This window comes from Varanus komodoensis, unplaced genomic scaffold, assembly GCF_004798865.1.
Source record: "Varanus komodoensis strain SLA01 unplaced genomic scaffold, ASM479886v1 scaffold21, whole genome shotgun sequence".
NCBI lineage: Eukaryota > Metazoa > Chordata > Lepidosauria > Squamata > Varanidae > Varanus > Varanus komodoensis.
The window spans coordinates 12,508,876-12,532,722 of NW_025335589.1; the positions used below are offsets into that span (position 1 = coordinate 12,508,876).

General features: G+C 39.0%; 1 protein-coding gene across 3 annotated transcripts in view; it reads right to left on the minus strand.

The window, feature by feature from the left end:
- Positions 1 to 23,847, minus strand: part of FSTL5 (follistatin like 5) — a 356,934-nt gene that overhangs the window by 97,858 nt on the left and 235,229 nt on the right. For all 3 annotated transcript variants that reach the window (XM_044430808.1, XM_044430807.1, XM_044430806.1), the window contains exon 6: positions 8,773 to 8,939. In XM_044430808.1, the coding sequence (XP_044286743.1) occupies positions 8,773 to 8,939 (167 nt within the window). The remainder of the gene's footprint in view (positions 1 to 8,772; positions 8,940 to 23,847) is intronic.

The window sequence follows — 23,847 nt, forward strand, 5'->3', positions numbered from 1 at the left end:
AAAAAAATCCATCTGCCCAGGCTCTGGACTGGAAGTGTGTGTGTGTGTGTGTGTGTGTGTGGGGGGGGGGGTGATCCAGTTCATGCAAATTAGGACACCTGAAAAAAATGTGTCCCCCTTGCAATCCTCACCCTCCAACAATCCATGCTGGGCATCCATTGGTTGGATGTACCCGCAGAGGTCCTTCTGCATAGTAGTTTGTGAACATGATTGCATCTCTGCATACTTGAATTTTTGGGCTGAATCTTGAGCACCACAAGAAAGTATGCTCCATGGAAGTCACTGACTTCAATGTAAAATATTTGTATTTTTGTATTTGTAATTGTAGGGTCACATGACACATGCTCTGTAAATGAATTCAAATTGTGTTACAAATATGAAAAAATATCATCCATAGAATCCCAGAAGTTAAAAAATGTAGAATAAACCAACCTAGATCATTTGGAGTTTATCTCACATGCACATTACCTGAACATGAAAATAGAAAGCAGGTAAATAAAGCTCTCTCTGAATATATCGGAGGTAATACGATTCTGAAATCAAACTCAGCTTATGAATGAAGACCATTCTGAATGCAAAGAAGAAAAATGCATGCTTAGGATTTTAGATGGATTTTAACTCAGCATAAAAATGACAACTAAGCAGGACACATAGGAAGCTGATAAAATTTACATATGCTGTGGAACTTGGAATGAAGGAAGAGAAATCAGTTGGGCTAAAGGAAATCATCAATAAAGTGTACAGTAACTGGGATATATGGTATTAACAGGCTGGGTAGATAGATCAGTGAGCAGTTTAATTTAGAGAAATGTTAAGTGCCATTTCCTGAAAACTACGGCAGACATACTATCTTGAGCCGTGATCCTGTCAGGGCTCACAAATTAAGCATGGGTTGATCTAGATAAGTAATTTGTTGCATGTCAGGCTTTCAAGGACTGGTACTAGTGATTTTATATGTGGCAATATTCTTTTTGACTCAGTGCTGAATAATGGTGAGAAAACACACAGGTGTGACAGACCTCTAGCACTAGCTAAACGTCATATGGCAGCTCTGAGATTTTTAGTGCAGTTGATCCTGACCAGATTTTAAGCATCTGCTGTCTCCGTAAGCACGCTTCCATGGACACTGTAATTATGCATCTTATTCCAATTTGTTTCTGGAGCTCACTAGATGGATTTGCACTATGCCAGGGCACATATCAGGATCATAGCACCATGCAAAAGCACTTGCTAAATTTAGAATTAAGAGGCAAAACAAGTGCTGACTCCTTCAGTTCTCTGGAAAAAAAAACCTCATCAGGAAGTTCTGTGGTTTGGTCTACAGATGAGACTGTCACACCCAACTCAGATCTCTCATATCCATTTGAGAAAGTTGTTCAAGTTCGAAATCAGTACCCAAAGTTGGTGATGGAGTGGATGATGGTGCGTGAGGGTCTTATTCTGCCTTCCATGGGTCTGCAGTCTCTCCAAAGCCAGCTATGCACAGTTTGGATTCAGCCCTGAACTGGATGCCCTGGTTTTAGTGTTGGTGAGAACTGTGTCAACACAGAAATTAGCACATCAGGTATACCTGCTCCTGGAAGTGTCAGACCTGGCTCGAGTGACACTTGCCTTAGCTGGCCTGCTATACAAGTGTCTGTCCTTGAAAAATGTTTGACAACTTCAGCTGGTTCAAGTGAGTAGAGCCAGCCCCTGGAGCAGGGCTGTTTGTTTTGTTACAACAGTTTCAATTTCAGGTCACAGTTCAAAATGCTGAAGAAGATATATCAAACCTATAAAGGCCTACGACCTTGTTACAACAACTTCCTTGGCTAGCAGTCCATTGTGCATGTAATTCAAAATGCTCAATATTGTGACCTAGACGGAGGCTCTTTGAAAGACCACATATTCCCATGTGAGCTTACCTTGGTTTAAAAACCTTTAGAAGCCCAACTCTCTGCCCCAGTGCAATTCACACCGGCATCAGAGTCCCACCTAGGAGGAAGAGAGGTTCTTCTCAGGTTCTAAAATTCCCTGCCAAGGCTGGCCAAGCCAGCTCCATTTTTATTGCCTTTCTGCCAGCAGGAGGAGGTGGGGTTGGGAGGTGGGGTGGGGAGTTTTTAAACTGTCTTATTTACTAAAGAAAGTTTCAACAACTGAGCACTGTTTTTTATAGTGGGACATTAGGTTATACATTTACTAATGAATATAAACATATACACCTGTTATAGTTATTGGTCTTGTATTGGTAAATTTAGGTTCTTCCAAAAGTAATTAACTAAGGGTGCAACCCAATAAACTTGGAGGATTATGGTCCACTTACACAGGGTGGGAGTAGTGTGGAGGGGATTTTGCCTCCCCATTGTTTCTGCTCTGCAAATCAACTGCATGGATGATTTCACCCATCTAGCTGTGAGGCTGTGGATGGGGAGGAGAACCCAGTCAGCTCCCATCCTTGCCTCCTCTGGAATCCCCTCTTTAGCCCTTCTGTGAGGTTGGTCTCATGACCTCGTAAAAGCAGCCAGTGTGACTTTTTCCATGCTGGCTGGGAAAGTGGAAGAGAGTGAGCCAAGTGATCCCAGCTCCAAGGCTGCAGTCCTTTTCCATCTTGGAGCTGGGAACTGAAGGCATCTTATGGCCCTCCAGATAATATTGAGAGTCTACAGAGTCATTCTGTCAATGTGCTAGAAAAAAGGTCAGAGCTCAAAGCATATGTTCATATGCAGAAGGTCTCAGGTTCTATCTGAGGCATCTCCCTGTAGGACTCTTAAAGTCTTCTGTCTGCAATCCTGGATATCTTCTGGTACTAATTTAGGGTAAGATTGAGGACTCTCTGCAATTGACTACTTACCTGCCTCTAAGCATGCATGGTTCAAATTCAAAGTAGGGCCATGGAAATTTGGGAGAAAGCATTTAAGCTTCTTGTCATTTTCATGCCCAAACTCAAACCCTTTGAACAGGAATGTTAAAAAATTAAACAAAGCCCTCTATGAAAATTGGAGGGAGAAGCTTAAATTCCCCCCACTTGAATTTCCATGATCCTGATCTGAATTGGGTCTGATGCGTTACAGAGGCATACATTAGCCAGTCTAGAAGAATATTGTGATGGGCCCTACATGATCTGCTTTGGGAGGAATTTGTTAAGTTTTATTCCTCCTATTTTTGGTGCCCCTGCCACAAGAAGGTTTAAAAAGAAAGAGAGAGAGATGTCCAATGGAATCCCTCCTTCTAAATCACCATGGTCCCAATCCTATTTGGTCAATGCTTTATGCAGTATTATGTAAGCTAATTTACTTTGGCACTGGATGTAGATGATATGAAGCTGCATGCTCCAATCGTCTGACTCTGCTATGTCTTAAACACCAGTGGAAAACATGGGCAGACCTTTATGAGTGGGTTGATACCACCAAGTAAAAGTCGGTCGTTACCATTGATATGTGGTCATGCCAGCAGGAATGCAAAACCACACTTTTCATTAATTATACTGATGAACATATTAACTTTAACAGGTAATATTAATCAAAATCAGGGAATTTCTTTAAAAACTGCATGTTTTTCCATGTTTGAGAATTATGGTCATGTACCCAGAGCAAGTTGGGAGGTACAGATAGAAATGGTGATGCATGCCCTCTGGGGAAAGACACTCTTCCACACACAAAAAGCTACTGTAGTAATAAAAATAAATAATGAAGTCTTTTTTCCAAAGAATAATTTGGGGAAAGTGTAGCTCTGGGAATGCATACTGTCTCCTAAGAAGAAGAAACAAGCTTTGATGGGTTCCCTAGCTTCCGTTTTCTTGAAATGCCACATATTTCTTCAGAGGTAGGAACAGTCAATCACTATTGACTTTATAGGACTTAAAAATAGAACAAAGGGAACAGGCATCAAAGTAAGGCATAATTGTGTAGAAGCCCATCAACAAGTGTGCAGAATCAGAAGGCAGCTTTTGCTTTGGGACAAAGGAAAGCAAAAGAAAAGGACAAAATTAGCTTTATAATTGCCTATAGTATCACAATCTATTTTTAAACAAAACAAAGAGTGGAAGATAGGCAATATAGGAAAGTTGAAAGAAAGGCCGGAATTTCAGAAGAATGAAGTGAATTCTTAGAAATATATCCAGAACTCACTGTGCTTTATACAGAGAGTTTTGTTAATCTAGAAGCAGCATGATTACTTCAGATGTGGACATGGAACAGTTGGTCATCAATATTTTTAGAAGCTTCCATCCAGCTGCAGGTAAAAATTTTTGAGATACCCAAGAAATGAATAAGAGAGGGCATTATATTGACCACTTCATCTTACACTGCAATTCCCATCAACCCCAGTTAACAGGGTCAGTGGTGTGTGCTTATATAAGCTGCAGTCGAGCAACATCTAGAAGACCAAAGGCAGGTCCATCTTTAGGCTCTTTGGTGCCCTAGGTAAGGTAACACCATGGTGGCCTCTGAACATGCTCTCACCACCCCTCATCCACCACTAGAACCCTTACCCCTGTTCCTCCTCCTCCTCTTCCTCCATTTTCCTTTGCTCCTGCCAACCTTCTCCACTCTATTCTCCCTGTCAGCTGCCTTGCTACTACAGCTGCTTTGAGGGTTCTGTCCTTAAAGTGAAGCATTATGGGTGAGGCAGCCCTGGAGATGATTGCCACACGGGTTCATTGCCACCTGGCCAAAAAGCCTTGTTTTAAGGAACTACTCATCAGTGTCCGGCATTTGAGCCTGGTTCACTCTGAGAGAGTCCTTGGAGTAAGAGACTGGGCAGGCAGGCATCCTCTGCAGATGAGGTGGTGGCCATGTGGGAGAGAAACTGGACCATTTCTGCCACCTTCCATGTCTCAGTGTCCCTTTTTACTTCCATTATTTGGTACCCAAAGTAGTCACCGTTTTCCCCCCAACAAAATGGGGAAACAATTTCCCCCCAGAATTGGCCCTGGCCACAGCTTCCCCATCTCTGTGTTTCACAGCTGCCTTTATTATTCTTTAAGATCATGGCAGCACACAGAAATTGAAATATGTAGGGACCAAGCTGACAGAAAGATTTTGAGAAGAGCCCATGTCATTCTTCACCTCCTAGCCTGCTTTTGGAATGGCCAACCCCAGAAACTATTTAGCCAAATGGCAATACTCTGCTTTCATTCATTGGTCAATGATTGCTGCTCACCAGATCTATTGCTGTGTTTAAAATGAAATGCATTTCTCCACCTCTATTATGTGTGCGCACTTTAAGCTGATGCAGAGTCATTTTCTCTAAGAGCAGGTCATGTTCAGCAATCTACTCCAATCATTCATCATTATATGATTAGTATACATATTCCACATGGGACATTCTATATTTGAAGATACAAATACATTTTTGTTATGTATAGGGTGATTTAAAGTCAGCTCTCATAGCTAAACAAATATACTGTGGCTCATAATACAGCTAGAGGAGAGAACAAAGACCATCACCTCTGGAGAGAAAAGAAATTGTACCTGTGTTGAAGCTTTTTGAGTGTTGAAATTGCCTTAGTAAGTACAACAAATGAATTGGTATTTAAAGTGCTGCATATACCACAGTGCACCACATTCTCTCTGAATGCATTTATTTGAAGTTCTGTATCTTAAGTGCTACATTCATGTTCCATAGTACAATTTAGAAGCACAATTCTCCTCAGTGGACCAATTCAATTACTCTGTTCCTCTCCTGGGCCTTAATTTCTTTGTAGGAAAGGGGGAAAAAGGTAATGATTTCATCACTGCTATGTGTGCACAAGTCTGAAACTGGAATTTTAATAGGTGTCAGAAATTTAGCAGAGTACTTAATTTACTGCAAAGCTGCAGCAAAGGCGACAGACATATGTGAAAAGAGATACCCCAGACACACAGTTGGATAGCATCACACAATTAGGATACACACACACTGACATTCACCCTGATCAGCTACCCTCTTTGTGCTCAGTTCCCAAACACTAAAGCAGGTTATAAAATCCACCCAGCACATCAGAACGCACTGAACTAATAAGCCTACTATTCTTCTCCATAATGAGGTGGTGTAGAACTATTAAAGAGTGATATAAACATTTCTAAAGTCTAACTCATCTACAATAAGGCAGAAATACTGTACTCAGTTAGGAACCACCTTTGAGTAAACATGGATAGGATGGGATTGTGCAGAAAGCAAGACTGGCTGTGTATTGGTAAAATCCAGTTCCACTCAAGTGAATGGGGGGTTTTCCACCAGTCTTCATAGGAAAATAATGAATATTTGATGAGCAGATGAATATTTGAGCATCTTCCCAGACACAGCTGCTCTGACAACTATTAAAATGGTTTTCTCTGCTTTTGAGAAATTAAAAACTCCATTTTTGGCAGGAATTCTTACCATTCAGTGATGGGAGAAAGAAATTTGCTCTAGTTTGAAGGTGCTTATTCTCACACTGAGGGCATTTGGGATGGAATTATATTTTTAATTGAGAAGTATGGTGAAAGGGGAAAAATGCAGAATCTCACAAGTTAGGCCCAAGACAGTCTCTTGCCTTAGGCATGGCAGCTGCACCTCTCTTCATCCATGGCAAGGCCAGCATCCTCTGCTGCACCCCAGGAGAGCAAGTGAGCTTTGAGAATATGGGACATTCCTGCCCTCTTCCAACCCACATGTCCCGAGTCAATTGAGTTGTTCTGTCTAATGAAAGCCTGTGTGGTATAGTGGTTAAAAGGGTGGGAATGGGACTCAGGCAATCTGGCTTCTAGATCACCCTACACTCAGCCATGGAGGCAACTGGGTGACTTTGGTCAGTCACAGACTTTCAGCCCAGCCTACCTCACACAGAGGGAATAAGGCATCTGTCACAGATAGGGATAAGATTTAGAACAGGATGAGGAGAATGATGTAAGCCACCCTGAGTTTTTTTAAAAGAGAGAAAGTTGGGATGAAAATCAAATAAATTAATTAATAACAATAATAATGGAGGGGTTGGTTGTGCCAACTTCATGATCTTGTGAATAAGTGCAAATAATTTAGGTGAGGCAGATGGATCTGTAGGATGGGGGTCCTACCTTACTGTGTAGGACTATGAATTCAGGAAAAAGCAAAAGCTAGGGTTTGTTAGCATTTCAAAACAAGCAGAGGCAATGGCATCAAATTCTCCTTTGCTATGGCCACTTTATGCTTTGTAACTACTTTCTGAATTGCTCAGTGCATGTGTTATAAAAACAGAAAACATTTCTCTTCTTTATGACCAAGGTGAATGGAACGCTATCTTTCTTGGCAAGATTGAACCATTCTATTCTGCTGGCTACCATGTCAGACCAACAAATAAATGGTATCAATATTTTGCTGCATAGGTTATGGGATTCAATAATTAACCCTATGATAGAGCCAGTTGGAAAATGTGGCCCAACATAAAAACAGATATGAAACCAAAATATTTTTCTTGCTTTATATTATATGGTGAAATATTGAAAAAGCAGCTAAATTCCACAATGTCTTCATATATGAATTTTAACAGATTATTTGGCTTTTTCTGGTTTGCACTGTGACAGTATACTAGCATTAGCTTTGATATCTTATTAAAAGAGCACTACAGCCTAATATCCATGGTGTGCATATAAGTGGAACATATTTCTAATCTCTTTCTAAGTTCTGATAAGAATTCATGAGACCATGTGGAGTGATATTTAGGACAGGTAAAATAGAGTGCAGTATGAGATCCGAATCTTGAATTGTTTACTTCAGCTCCTTTGATGTCTCACTCCATGACTAAAAGGTAGCAGATAGAGAAATGCTTGTGCATCCCTTGAGAACCTGCTATGTTTGCAGAAAATAAGTTTGGTTTTGTCCTTGGTGTTGTATGTAATAGTAGGATAGTTGGTGATATTACAAAAGTGCAGAAATATGAAATTGGGCCTGCCATACAGACCCAAGAGGAATATGTCCCATGCTTGTTTCCAAATATTGGAGCCCCATCTTATCCCAGAATAACTAGTGGAATCATGAGGCTCTGGAGAGCTGTATTTCCTATTTATCAGCTATGATTCAGACACTGTGTTGATGCAAATTTCTTTGAAGGGATAAGACTGTAGTAGCCCAGAATTATGGGTAAAATTATACCTGACATCCATAGAGCATAAGCTGCAGTGAAGGAAAGATTAAGGCACAGCCTTCCCTTTCCCTAATCAAAATGACACTCAATCTAGGAGAGGCTGCATGGGAGCTGAAATTGTGCATTTATGTCCCAGAAGATTCACAGGTGTTTTAGAGCTGGCAAAGAGGCTTAGTAGTGTAGCTGAGATGGAAGAGTCCACAAAACTGATATGAAATCCATAGGCGTACATTGCAGAGCCTGAAATGTAATTGTGCTGGTAAAGCTGTGAGTAGACCAGGAGAGCTCCAAGTACCCAGAAAATTCTGGGCATGCTAAACATTCTGTGTTGATAAAATTGTTGGGCCATTTCTCAGAGTGATGCTGTGTGGTGCTGTGAAGTGAATCTGTTGTCTGATTGTTTGTTTTTATGCTTGACCTTTTACTCTTTTTGTATGTCTACAGAACCAATTCTGCATCCTTATCACCAATGCACTGAAAGTCATATTTTTCTTTTTTATGCATCAGATATCTGTGGAAGCAGTTATTTAGTTCAATATACATTTCCAGTACAACCTTTGACCTGAACAAGATCTTCACCATTTGGCCCTGAATCAGAAAAGGCACAACAACAAGGAGCAGTTGTCAGCTTGACAAATGCTACTGTTCCAGTTGGCATGGCAAAGATTTTACGATGATTCTAGTAAGTAACTCTAGAGTCTTTTATCACTCACATTGATGTCTTCCAAATCTAAGTTGTTCAGAGCAACGTTGTTCCGCTTCCATATGATGGGAGGTCTCAAGGTCCCCTGAATGGCACAGCTTAGAACTGCACTTTGTCCCACCGTTGCTGCAGTGATGCTTATTTTCTGATCTTCTGGCAAAGTCAGTTGAATTACTTCTGTAAAAGATACATTGTATTTAATGTAAATTAGCATGCAGAGATTCTTCCTATACCCTGAGAATTTTAAGGTTTTAATTTGAATCAAAGGTAAAATAATTTCCAAATGATGACAGTAAGTATAACTATTTTAAAGAAAAGGTCAGCATGACATTTCAATTAGATTGACTGGCAAGTATCTGCCTAATTACAAGACCGGCTTTTAGTGTGAAATTGCTTCAGAAGAGAATTTGGCAAACTGGCTTCAACTATGCATTAAAAATATTGTCAAATATTTCGGCAACATTTCGGCAACATTCTTGTAGTAACCTTGTGTCAATGTCATTATGTCAATATTAGCCAGTTTGGCATGATTGAACAACATATGATTTGTTAGCCATGCATCAATGTAGAGCATGTAGGAGAAGTGAACCTGCTAGCTCCTGTCCACTCACCCACTTTTGCTTTGGTGAACAGCCCAGGAATGCCCCATTCCTGGTTATTCTCCATGATATCTGTACATGGAACTTTGGGTTGTTGAGGGAGGAACATGTCTGAAATTTAACCCAATCACAAACAAACATAATTTCTCAGTTTCACACACTCACAAAGAACTAACTAGTAACAAACAAAAATTACACAGGTACACAGAAACAACATTCTATTTGATAATGGTTTCAGATATAAGTATACATGACAATGGCAGCCATGTTGGTTTTTAATGTTTATGGTTGACCCACGTACAAAGCACACTGAAGGAGTCAGTCTTAATATCAAGAGGAGAAGATGGATGGGGATCCTTGGCCTTCTTCCATCTTCCCCCATGCTAACCAGGGTTAATTAGTAGTGAAGTTCAAAACATCTGGAGGGCACCAGTGGGGAAAGCTATTTTAGAAAGTAAGGGTGCAGTCCCTTTGGCAACTGTTGTAAACTACCCAGTGAGCTTTGGCTATCAGATGATATAGAACTTCAATAAATAAGTAAATATATATGCTTGCTGAGACAGAATAAGTCCAGCAACCCCCAGCATTCTGCAGCCAGCTATGCTTTTTCTCCTGTCTAAACATGCACAAAAGAATGCATGAGACATAAACAATTGAAATGAACTGTAGAATCTTCTCAGAGGACTGTAAAGTTCATCTAAAAATTCACACTAAGTTTGGTTTTTTTTGTTATTATTTTAATAACAGTAAAGTTTAAAGAAGAGAATGAAGATACAAAAGAAGAAGAAGCATAGAAACACCAAGAGATCTTTAAAAAATGTTATGTAAGATATCGAGTATAAAATTGCTTGCTGTAAGTCAACAATTACTCAATCAACAATTTGCTGTATGTCAATGATTATTCCTTTCTACTAGGTAACATTTTTTGAAGTTAGCTAAAATTCTTTGAAAACTCTTCTAAATTGCAGTTCTTTAACTTGTTCTCTATTCACCTTGACTCATTTTACTAAAACAGTAAAGCACTAATATATCATGAATCTCTAACATTTTACCCAAAATTCTATTTCTTTTATGCATATATTTTCTGTTGTTATTTGCCCCATTAAAAAGTAAGTTGTAATACAATTTCTACTTATCATTAATTTTTTTGGCTGATTATCTTTTTTACATAGTTCATTAGACTTACTTTTACTACATAGTCAACCAACATTTTTCCAGTCTTCAGTGATTGAATTTTCTTTTGCTTTCCATTTTAAGGCAATTTTAACTCTAGCCATGATTATCATGTACTTAAATAGCTCTATTCATCTTAACTCAACTTATTATAGCAACAAAGCATCAGTACAAGAGTTGATCTCTAACAATGTTTTCAGAAATTCTATTCCATTTGTATAACTCTCCTTGCTATAACATTGAATCAGAATAAACATTAATCTCTAACAATATTTTCAACAATTCCACTCCATTTATATGTGGATTTTTCCCCATTTTAAAGTAAGTTGTGCACAGTACAATTGCCACTTAGCAGCAGCTGGATTCTTTCAATATGTCTGCTAATCAGATTTTAACTAATAACAAAATTATTGTTTGTCAGTGAGAAAATGTAGGGTCACCTGATACGTATTATATTAAATACATAGCATGCAGTTCTCTAAGCTGTTGGGTGGGTTGTTGGCAGTGGCAGTGAAGGGTGTATATGTGTGTTCTAAAAGTAACCATGGGGTGGAGGAGTGATATAGAAGATGGTTGTAAAAGATGCTTGTATCACATTGGATATAGGTGTTTAGTCCTTTCCCCTCTTCCTCCATGAAAACCTCTTCTTCTGGGTGGCAGGTAGCAGTTAGGTGGAAAAAGTTCCCATGTTGCCATCAGTGGAGGCTTCTGTTGTTGCGCAGTTATGTCTAATTACAGAAACCAATAGGTGACAGGCTGATATCACTATCAATTAAAAATGGTATATTTAAATCTTGATAAGCAATCTGTGGTATGCCATATACAATTTCAGCTCCCACCAGCTTCAGCCAGCATGGTTCAACTTGATGCTTTAATTTGGATTCCTGCTTTGAGAAGGGGGTTGGACTTAATGACCTTATAGGCCCCTTCCAATTCTATTGTTCTTTGATTCTATAACAAAATGTGAAGAATTTGTGTAGGTTTCTTCTTTTGTCAGTCTGTTTGGGTTGCATGTGAGTTTGCTATTCTACAAGAAATCACCATAATATATTCCTTTCTTCTCCTGGCTTCCAGCATAGATGTAGCCCATCTTTCTGTGGATGGAGCTACTGGCTGCTATCTCCACACTAGCAACCAGCCCCAAGAAATCTTGTTGCCTGGCCACATCATTCCCCATAAACAAGGAAGAAGATCTAATTACTTATCATATTACCTGCACCTATGGCAAATATGCTGCCTTACCTGCATGAGAATGTACGTTTTCTTGCCTAATGTGTGATTATGCCCTGTTTGAATCCCTGAATCTGAACACATATGCACCAAAATTATTCACAGATTGAATACTGTCACACTTTCCCAGTTCAATTTTGTGCAAATCTCCTAAATTTCCCCTGTATACTTTACCACTCTCATTTTAGTCAATGGAAGAAAGCTGTACAAATTTGCAAATTTGGGAAATCTGTGCAAAATTCATGTTAGAACATTGTTTAATATGAGCAAGTTTCCCATTTTTTCCTGTCATTCTCACATCAATAACACTGAACAATGGTTAGTGTTATTCCATTTGTATAAATCACCGGTAAGAGTGAGGGCAACCCTCATAAGAGAAAGGGATTGATGGATGATATAATCTGTGGGGTAGGTATATGGAGAAACTATATAAGACTGCAACTTTGCAAACTATTGTTTGCAAATTGGTCCACTAGATCTATGTAGGGCATTTCTCCCCAGTGAAATCAATGGGACTTTGAAAGTGTTTACCTTTGGAGATATTAAACCTAATACATTACGTCTGGGGTTTAAATTGCCAAGATTGTGATCCATATTAGAGTAGCCCTATCATACTTAAGGGGAATTTTTTGCACTAAATGTTTTGTGACAAGTGGCCTCAAGGAACCACAAAGAGCCATGAGTAACTTCATTACTACTTAAATAACAAATTAGTCTCAAGTAAGACAGACATTAATCTTTCAATTGGGTGTAGAGAACATCTATCTATGAACATAAGAGATCCTTAACTGGCTCTTTTTAGCCAAATTAAGAGAGCACTTTGTAATTAGTACAATTAAAGAGATAGCACATTTGTCTAATGTGTTTTCAGAAAAAAAGCATCAAGCAAACATTCACTAGTTCTGAAAAGAAAAGGTTTGTTGCAGTACTAAAAGCTGAATAATTGAATTATTTTTAACGGTTCCTTGTTTGGAAAGGAAAAGTGAAAGCATCAGAATTAAACTCATGTGCTTTTCTTATGCATTGAGTTCTTGTATAGTACATACGCTTTAATTATGTGCTGTATGGGGTGAGGGCTATGTATCCCAGTTCTGCAACTAATTCCAGTGCTCAAATTATGCTGGGGCAGAGATAAGATATGGGGCTTTTATGAAATCAACAAGTTCATTCCCTAGTTTTAACCTAATCATGACCCTTGCAACTTTCTAAAACCATAAAGGATGTGGTGAAATCTGCCCCTTATGTTAAATTTGTAAATCAAATGCTGCCTAATTTGCTTTCTCAGAAGCAGGAAATTATAACTATTGGGTTATTTAGGGGGGTTATAGACTAGATGTCTCTTTGACAAGGACATTGATCTAGCATTGCCACTGAACAATGTCCATGAGAATGTAATCTATGGGTTGCTGGCAGTGAGAAACATGATTTGTGCTTGTTATTAGTGGGGCTAAATATGGAAATAAGCATCTGGCAGTTAAGTGATATGAGAAGCAAGTGTGCTGTAGTGTTAAGAACATGGAACTGGGACTCAGGCAATCTGGGTTCCAGTCCCCACTTGACCATAGAGCCCACTAGATGACTTTGGGTCAGTCACAGACTCTCAGCCCAACCTATCCCACAGGGTTGTTAAGATGTAGAGCAGCAGCAGGAGTATTACGTATGTTGCTTTGAGTTTGTTTTAAGCAAAAAGAGGAATATAAATCTAATAAATAAATTCATGGCCTTGAGATATTAACAAGAATCTATTTCAGTGAGATATTGTTCAGTAACCCGTGTTGCATTCGCCATGGAGAGGTGTCCAAAATATCTTCTCAAACTCAATAGGACAATACCAATCAGATGGATCAAAGACATCCACCATTGCACTAAGGAAGAGTGTAGATGTTCAGATTATTTCCTGCCAAATTTTTACCTGGTCCATATTTTCTTGCCACAGATATCTAAATTTCTATCTAGGGAAAGTGTCCAACGGCATGAGGGGCTGAGTTTTGAAAATGAATGAGGCTGTTTGCAAGACTGTAAAGTCTAAAGAACAAAACAGTTGTCTGGATGTTTATTCAGCATTTTCTAAAGCTTGAATTGCATAGAAGTAATAACAGAAGAGAAAATATGCCTTTTAATTAACAACTGTACATTCTGAGCCTTCACATTTGGTATTACTTATTTATTCACTTGCAATCACAAAACAGCATTTTGCATCTGAACTAACAAACATTACCCAGGCTAGAGCTTACCAGATAGAATTAAGACCGCATTAAGCTTGTATTCATTTTGTTTGCCTATTTAGAATGTAATTTAAAAGCAATCACCTCCTCAAATGACATAGAGCTGTCCTTTGTATATAATCTATAGCAAGTTTCAAACTCTTAATGGGAAGACCATAAAACTCTGAAATAAAAACACAGAATGCCATGATAGGATAATTTTTACCTTTTGCTCTCATGTAGTTTTAGTGTCGTTTTATATATTTGTGATAAAGGTACAGTGTTATTGCATATGATTTTTATTTCCTTTTATTGCTACTTCAGTATGGTATAATGTCAGTTTCACTTTCAGCTACCATTTTGTTCTGATTCCATTAAGCCAAAACTTAACACATTTTTTAACATATGTAGAAGAGAACAGATGAAACTTAATATTCTTCCATCACTTGAATCTAAATATAAATCAAGGTATTTAAGGAACAAAGCTGTACCAAACCTATTTTTAAATGCATTTTTTGCATAATGATAGAATAACAATTTTTTAAAAAATACTCAAAATATGGAACAATGCTCAAAGAATAGAAATAAGTTGGAACAGTGGTTTTCAACCTTTCCACAACTGGGGACTGGTGAAAGCAGGAATGCCACCCCGGGGACCACTGAAGCAGAAACAAAAAGGACCATACACACAATACAGAATTTCCAAACCCAATACCAAAAAAATGAAAATTCACCAAAATGAGCAAGAAAATGCCAATAAAAGAATAAAAAACCAAAATTGGTGCAGCATGACTCCCAGTCGGGTCCCATGGAGCCACCTCTCCCTTCCCTGCCCCCACTGTGGCACCAGAGCATCCCCCATGAATGTGATGCCGACTGAGAAGGAGGTGGTAGAGCACAGCCTCCTGCGCTGGTCTGTCCCAAGCAGGATGTGGATCCCCATGGATCAGCAGGAAATTTCCCATGGACTGGCGCTGGTGCACGGACTGGTGGATGAAAACCACTGAGCTACAGCACAGATTGCTTGTCTACACATATAAGCAAAGTTTGGTTTATAGCAATATATTATGTCATACAGAGATTTTTAAAGGCATCAAATGGGCATGGTTTGCCTTGTGAGAATGGCTGGCCTTGCTTTTGATGAAAGATTTTAACATATATTTATTATGCAGAATTACTTGTTTTCAGTATGTCAATGTCCATGAGGGGGAGTCAGTCCAGATTTCTGTAAGAGGACTTCTACTATCCATTCTCCTCATCTTCCTTGAGCCCAAATCTAATTTGTTTAGGTGATGACCTTTTAGAAGTGTGTCTAAGAGTGCACACACTGTTTTAATTAGGAAACGGAGCAGTAAAATGAAATTCAAGTTTTCAAGACAGGACCCAGTTAACTGGACAGAGCAATCTCAGCTATGTTTCTATGGGAATCCTCACCTGCCAGCATCCCAGGATCTGGGATAACTGGACAGCCAGCCAACCTGTGGTTGGCTACCCAGGATCATTTGGAAGTTTTAGGGACTTGAACATAAATCAGTAGCCATCCACAGTCATTGTCCTGCTTTTGGGTTGTTTGTCAGCCCAAGCAATCTCTGGCCCCTGCCAACACTGCTTAATATTACACAACCAATAATGAAAGCAAACCAAGTAACGAGTTCAGCTGATTGGCCACATAGGTCAAATCCAAACTAAAGCTAAAAATTCTGATTTCATCTTAGACTGAAAATGAAAACAGAACAAACAATAGCTTTCATTTCACTTTCAAGAAATACATAAAGCAGTCTTTCTCCATTTCTTCTTGAACTGAAGATGCTGGAAGAATTTGCATAAGACCTGTTAGGTTTCTAGTGTTTGAAGCAAAGATATCATTTGTTAGGCAGCAGAAAATATGGGCACAGAAAATATCACAGAAGGATGGCCACAGTGCTCTATTTAACACTCTCATAGGCATGTGCTGGTCCATTTTCCTAAATACTGTCACTAGATGTGGATTTTTGTAACACTGAATGCAGTGAGGGTGGCTTTTTGGAGTGGTTAACAAACCACCCAGGAGCTATAGCTTGCTGTATAGCTTTGGGATGGTTTTTTAACCACCCCAACAACTTGGGCCAGTTTAGATGATAATGAATTCTCAAGAGGTGCAAACTGGCAATTTGATTTTTGCAGGCCCCTTCACCCACTGTGGCTTAAGTGACTGTGTGAACCCAGTCAATCTCTCTCTTTTCACATTCAGAAGGGATACAGCAACATTAATTGTCCAGGATTGACATATGGCTCTTAAACATTCGATCAATATCAGGTTCACTTAAAGGGAATGGAAAGGTTATCAGTTTAATCAAAAAGAGAGAATTCCCCCACCATTTCTAGGAATATCATGTTTCTGCAGAGAATCAGCCACAAGTACAAATAGTGAAGAAGATGAAGTGTGATAATAAATTGCCCTTGGCCATCAATGTATTGATAAAACCATCCTTCAGTGAATGTGTGGGGGGTGTCTGCTCAAGTAGTTCCTGAATCATATTTCCCTTGATCTGAATTTAAGGTAAACAATAAACTGGGCAAGTAATTCTACAAATTAGTCCTTTCAGACATTCATTCAACATACAAGGACTGTGCCTGATCAACTAATTTCATCGTGACATTGCGTACACCACTTTGTCCATCTCTCAAATACCTCTGTATAGAACATGAACATTTGGAGCATCATGAACATTTATGTATTCAAGCTGTTCATCTCACCCAGAGAGCCTACAATAGCAGTTCATCTATATTGCAGAAATGTTGCTCCAGCACTTCAGACAGAATCTGCACTACAAATATTTGGAACTGGAATACCAGTGTCTCTCATGATACCATCCTTGAAATGCCATGCTCTTTCTGATGGGTTTACTATTAATTCTTCTTCTTTGATAAAGCTAAAAGAACAGTGCATAGGTAACTATGAAGACTCTTTTTCTCATCCCCCAGATTTTTTTTAAAAAGTTATCTGTATAAGTACAATTTTCAGTCCACGGAAAATCATTGTGTTGGAAAACAGTCCATGCTGTAATTTGCAAGGAAAATATGAATTTATCTTTCAAATACTGATGATATTATAGTTTGGAATAATTTATTTTTCAAGTATTTCCTTTTCTCAAACTAAAATGTATGGTGGAGAAAGCGAGGGAGGGAGGGAGAAGAGAAAAGTTGTTGTTGTTGGATATTAATGTATGTATTTGTAAGCACTGTAGGAGAAATTAGTTATGCACTGTGAGGTACAAGAACCATGTGAGCTTGCACCAAGTGGTTTCTGTGTGCATCACTGAAGCATCTCATCTTTGGTAGTTTAAGGAAGAAATTTTAACTGATGACAAATAAGAAATTGTTAGCTTTTTGCTCAATTTTATCTCTCCCTGTGTGTTATTAAGTCAACATTTAATATTTGGAATTTTGAGAAGTTAACAGCTTCCTAATAATGCATAATGCAGCAGCATTAAGTAAGGGAAAGGGAGCCCTAGAGAGTTCAAATTCATTTCCCTCCCTAACAGCTATTTTTTTTTTCTAGATCACTTACTGAGGCCAAGGAACATGGATTAAACTACCCTTCAAGGAGGACATTTCTGCCTTACAAAAAGTATAAACTACAACTCTGAAGAACTTCCTCCATTTTCCCTTATCTGGGTACATTTTGTTTATGATTGTTATCTTTCTGCAGCCTACCAGTTTTAGAAAAATGATGAGTCAGAGCTTGCACTGAGGTGTTAGCCTAGACTTGGCAGAGTGTCAACCCTTGGTATCTTCTTGTTTCCTCAGAGGCCACATCATCCTTTTCTAATCCTAAAGCACCCACTTAGTTCCTCTATCCAGCTCTCCCTACATGGAGTACATCTTCCATTCTTTGCTCTCCTCTCACTTATTTCCTCTGCTTGTCTGGCTTACATTTCAAAGTCTGTTTTTTACTGCTGGAACAAAGTAGCAGTATTAAAGCATCCGAGCATAAGCATTTTAAAATTGCTACTTCTGGGTTTCTACCTAGTTCTACCTTCCCAAATATAATAAAAGTTTGGAAATTATATGAGTAACTAAGAAAGCATATGCTGAATGGAGAACAGGATGCAACAACACTAGGAAAACTCCACTCATATGAAATGGACACAGTGCCACATCTCAAATACAATTATAGCCAAATTTGTATCCTAACGAAGGATGAAAAAAGTACATTGCTGCACACTAGCTTGTGTGAAAATTACACAAGTGTTTGTTTTTCCAAGTGGTCACACAGGGACCATTATGAATGTAGGACTGGTGTTATTAGAAATTGTATTGTTGTTATTTGCATAAATGAATTATCTTCATGCTCAGCAGCATGAAACTTGGCAGACTTAACTTTGAGAATGATTGTTGTTTTCTAGGCATCAGGCCAAAAAGCTACCTTTATTTTTTTCTTTCAAGTTAAACTCTGTTCTTGTCGGAAAAGTAGACACCTCTGGGCCAGCTGTCTGGAGGAAAGAACCAACAACACTGATTGTAGTTAGATACTGTAGCTTCTCTTTCCAGCGGGAGTGATAAAAAAAATTGGGCTAATACAGAAGAGGATAAGAGATAACATAATGGAACATGTTTCCAGATTCAACCTACAGTGAAGTTTTTTTCTCCCACAACTCTCATGGGAGGGAGACAGGCATTTTTATCAAAGTTATTTAGCAGACAAGACATAAGCAATCTGCCTGCAGCTACACAGCCTGTCAGAAGCAATACTGTGAGTCAAAACTTGGGAAATCCTCCTTAGACTAAATTGAAATAGAGCTTCAGAAGGGCTCTCTCTCAAAGCTCGCTTGTTGCAACCCTCTGGCATCAAGGTAGGACACCTTGTACTTCTTGTTTGATTCTTGCCCAGGTTTTTCCTGTGCACCCCAATGAAGTTGTTCTGACACATTCTCAGTCCAGTGAAAGAGAAGAGTGCTACTAAATGGTTCTTTAGATGAAGCAGTGGCATTGTTTTTCCCCTTTAGTGAAAAGAAAATATGAGGGACCTGTTCCAGATCCAGAGCCTAGCATAGGGAGCAGGGGTCTTGAATCCTCTGATCACTACTGCAGGAGGCATGCAAGAAGGATTGAGAAATGCTGATGGAAGGAAGCAGGCAATAGTCAGCAGCAGGACAAATAACCTGGTTTGAATGATAACCAACCCCTTCCACAGCCAGACAAGGGATGGGCAACCCCACTCTCCCACATGTACATGGCCAAGAACCACATCTGTGAGATTATGTGTTCCAGTGGACCCAGAGGAAAAATATAGGTAGAGGCTAGAACCACCCCATACTTTCTATTTATCATATAAATCAATTCCTGAACTGAATTCATTCTTCTCTTCCTTTTTCTCTCCTGCTCCTCATCTGGGAAACAGGCTTTTAATCTCTTCCTCCTGAGCAGCATCATCCAACAGCCTCTCAGAAATAAGGAGTGGGGCTTGAATTCATTCATAATGATTTGGCGTAAATTCATTCAGCTCAGCAGTCCATATGAGCTTACCCAAATGTGCATGCCAAATCATTATGCAAACCTAACATATAGCCCTCAACATCCACAGTTTTCTAAAATTTACAGTTCAGTTCACCAATGCTGCTGCTGCTGCAACTACTACTACTACTACTAAGTTAACCCAAAAATGCATTAGGGAAAATGAATTATATGGAGATGCATGGCTTGAAATCAGGCACAATGTAGGCACAACTACTTAGGTCTGCAGACTGCAAGCTCCTTTTAGTCAGTAACAGTAACCTTCACACCCAGATATGAGAGGATACAAGTAATAACAAGTGGGTAATACAGTAAGATACTGAAACTCAACATTTCTTCAGCTAAAGCTCGTGACAGCTCAGAAGACCTCAGCAAGGAAGAGGAAACTGACAAGGCAAAGAGGGCCTAAAACTTCAAAGGGCATAAAAACATCAAACACCCTAGCTCCAGAAATTGACATTTTCTCACTTAGTCAAGAATGCTGGGCAGATTGAGGGAAGATGGAACTGTAGCTCTTAGAAGAAATTCACTCCTTTCAGATGACCTTGGACTCATCTTGCAGAGATTTTAAGATATATCTAACAAGGCTGTGAACCTAGTCTTCACACAAAAGTAAGACATTTTTAAAAAGGCAAAGATAACTATGGGACTGCAAACAATCCTCAAAGAAAAAGAATACTGGAATTGACAGCATAGTTTTAGGATCTGTGGCCTGCTAGAAACTTAGGAAGGGAAAGATGCTATTATATTCCTAGTTAGCAACTCTGAATTTAGAAGCCATACTTAAACCAGTAGATGGAGGCCAGCAGATGGAGGCCATTCTTTAATTTAATCCATACAAGGATGACGTACATCATCACCATGAATTCTGTTTCAATGATGTATGCTTTAAGAATAGGTGCCCAATAATGGATCCCATGGTCACTCCCTGATTATTTTGATTAAGGTATATGCAGTGGCAGGGCAATGAAGAAGTGGGAGAGATCTTTCTTTCTTAATGCTCAGTGTAAAAGAACTGGCACTTTGATGACAAGAAGGGCCTGAATGCCATCAGAACTGCATAGGCATAGTTCAGATAATGGTGTTTCATGCAATGCATCAAAAAGCAGTGACTTATAACGCATTAAAAGATATATAAAAGGTCATTTCTGTGCCTCTGACACCTCCACGTTTTGAGTGGTCTCTATACTTGTTGACAATAAGTGGTCATTTGTTATAAAGGCAATACTAAATACACCCTGCCCTCATTTTGTGGTCAGATGGATAGAAGAAAGCAAGTTGGTAACATTAGCATTCCTTTATAGCCTTATAAAGGGCAATTAATGTTCTTGCCTGGCACCCAATTTAAACAGGAAGAATACCCATTGGAGGAAATCTGAGTATGATTCTACAGAAAGAACTAAAAGAAAACAGTGATAACAATTGCATTGGGAGCAGCTGACTAATTGCTTCAGTCCCACCAACTGATACATAGATGAAACATTTCCACCTAGCAGCTGGACTAAACTACTTGAAACCTGCACTGATCTGTCCTAGTATTCCTACAGAGGACCCAGGAAGGACTACAGAAATATGTCAGGAGGCTGGAATTGCTATCAAGTTGCTCTGAATATCCTGAGGGCACAGTTACTAAAGTTATGATAAAGTTGTGCCCCTTAAATATAGGAAATCAAGTAGGGCCTCCATGTTTGGAGCAAAGTAAGCCTATCCTGACTGGAACACACTGAAAATGATGTCCATTCTCTCTGAAAAATGGCAAAGGCTGTTTGAAGCTTTTTTCCACAGAAGAAGAGCTAGTCTTCAAAAGCTAGCTCTTTACAGAAACACCAAAAACAGGAGTGCAGGATTTCCTAACTTGAAACTTGTTGCTCAGCTGCACTTTAAAGCAGACTTGCTTTTGTTGCTTACAGCACACCTGTAAATACAACAGCCTCGGAAAACTGGTGATGTTTGCATTATCTGAACCTTGGAAGTATGCTGTACCAGTACTTGGAAAATTGTGTATTCAGAGAGACTAACCCACCATGGCATTGTTTATAAAGGGATTGTCAAACATTATTACTTCATAGGAATCTGTTTTCCTTTCATTGTATTTGTCAGTAAAGAAACTGTGGCCTAAAAGCCCTCAACATACTAAATATCATTTTGGAAGGATCTAATAGAATGAAAGATGAACATCCTGCTTTTCATGTAATTCAGACAAGAATCAGGGCCCAGGACCTTTATAATTTTATTTGCAAAATTGTATCCATTAACTATAAACCCATTCTACTCTGTACAACATTGAATAAAATAAAGTTATTTGAATCATATTAGGAAAATTGCTTACAAAATATGTATAAGGCAAAATGTACCCCAAAATATATGCATTAGGTCAAATGTGCATATGAACAAAACAAAAATCTCAAAATTCAGGAGAAGAAAAACCTAACATTGGGAAATGAGTAAATTGAGATAAATTGAGTTTGAGAAAAACTAAAATTAAAAGGTTAATCTAACTCTAGTCTGGATTAACCATTTGGAATTAGACCAAGGGGTTAAACATTTTGAATTGAATTGGACCAAAGGGCTGCTGGGAAGAAAAAACAACCTAATTGGGCTTGGATGCTAAGTTAAGCTGAGAAGTAAAGACATTCAAGGAAGTTTTGCATAACCTGCTTATCTGCAGTCCTTCTATTCATTTCATATTGTTCAAGAAGTCCCCCTGACCATCTGATATTTTGAAAGAGGAAAGAGGAGCAAGGAAACATTTATTCCATGAATTCCCTTAACTCCTCTTAGGATCCAAACAGAAGGCTCTTCTTACCTATGTTCTCTTAGGAGAGTGATTGAATTAGAACAATATAATCTTACAGCAGAAGGATATAAAAGTTAAGCTACTTTGAATGTGCTCATTCTAGTGCAAGAGAAACGTTAAATCCCTGTATGCAATGACAGCTTTTTATACTACAAACAATAGCTAGCTAAATGCTTTACAACATTAACAGGACTTCTTCGCAACCTTTGTATTTGAACGGAATCAAGAATAATGCTGTAGCAGTAGGCAAATGTTATATGACGGTGTCTAGTCAGCTTCACAGGCTTAGGTTAGTGCTCCTCTGTGGCATGTGTTTCTTGGTGTGTTAAAAGATAGGAACATCTGAAGAGACAGTACATTTCAGGCACTGATGGGACAAGAACAACGACTTTCCATCAATCAATACTGAACTCCTGACTTATTACAGAACTACAAAGATGGGCTCTTAAGAGAGACTTGTCCAGACAGCAGTCTCCAGACAAAGGTTGAGCAGTAGTTCTTTCAGCAAAATGTCAATAGAAAGAAGATGGGAGGCTCAGGGTCCTGTCAGAGATGTAATGCATAGAGCAAGCAAGTGAGGCAGAGAGAGAGAGAGAGAGAGAGAGAGAGAGAGAGAGAGAGAGAGAGAGAGAGAGAGAGAGAGAGGTACATAGCAGGCACAAAGACTTCCATTGATGATAAGATTGTAACTTACCAGTCCTTCACCAAACACAAGAACTTTTAAATAATAACACTCAACTAAAGTTTACATTGAGAGTATGAATTTTAGAATCATGGGATGACTAGCCAATTTCACAACCCAAGTAAAATCTGTTCAGCATTGCCTATGAAGCCTTCTAAGTGTTCATAGTATGATCAAGATCATGAGTGCCATTTGGATAATGCAAATGTTTAGCTGCCTCTGAGTTTGCCAGTATCACTGAAACTAGAACTGCTTTACAATGGGACTAACACTGTACTGCACTCCACAACAAGACAACAACTTAGTTCATAAAGTAAAAGTCCATAACCTGTGAATTTACCATTTATCACAACCTCTTCTGTCATTCAGTCTACTACTGCCTTAAAATTAGGAGTGTCCGTAAAATTTCACACACCACAAAAATGTACTCCCTAATAGTTGATTTTCAAGAACACATGTCCTATAATCTCCTAAAATGTCATCTTAATGTTTCCCATAAAAACAAATCACCAGCATGACTCTGCCTTCAGCATATTCTTCCTGCCTGCCTGCCTGCCTTCCTGCCTTATGTATCTTGAATATGTTAAACTGAAACAAACCTGGGAATTCAAAGCTGAAGGAAGGCAGATATGAGCTCTGTGATGGCTAAGAGAGAAAGGGCATGTGTTGTGACTCTCTTTAAGAGTTACTAGCCCCCCATGGAAGTGGGCCAAATACTCTCTTCAACTATCTGCAAACAAGGAATAGGTCTGTGTATTGCCTTAGTACATCTCAAACAGTGTCTTGCCTTTTATCAGCTAGTCCCAATAAGGGGAATTTGTTTGGAAAAGCTGAGGATGGGGTGGGGGAGTCTTTTGCAGGTGGATGCTGAATGCTTTGGATCAGACTTCTCCTTTGACAGATT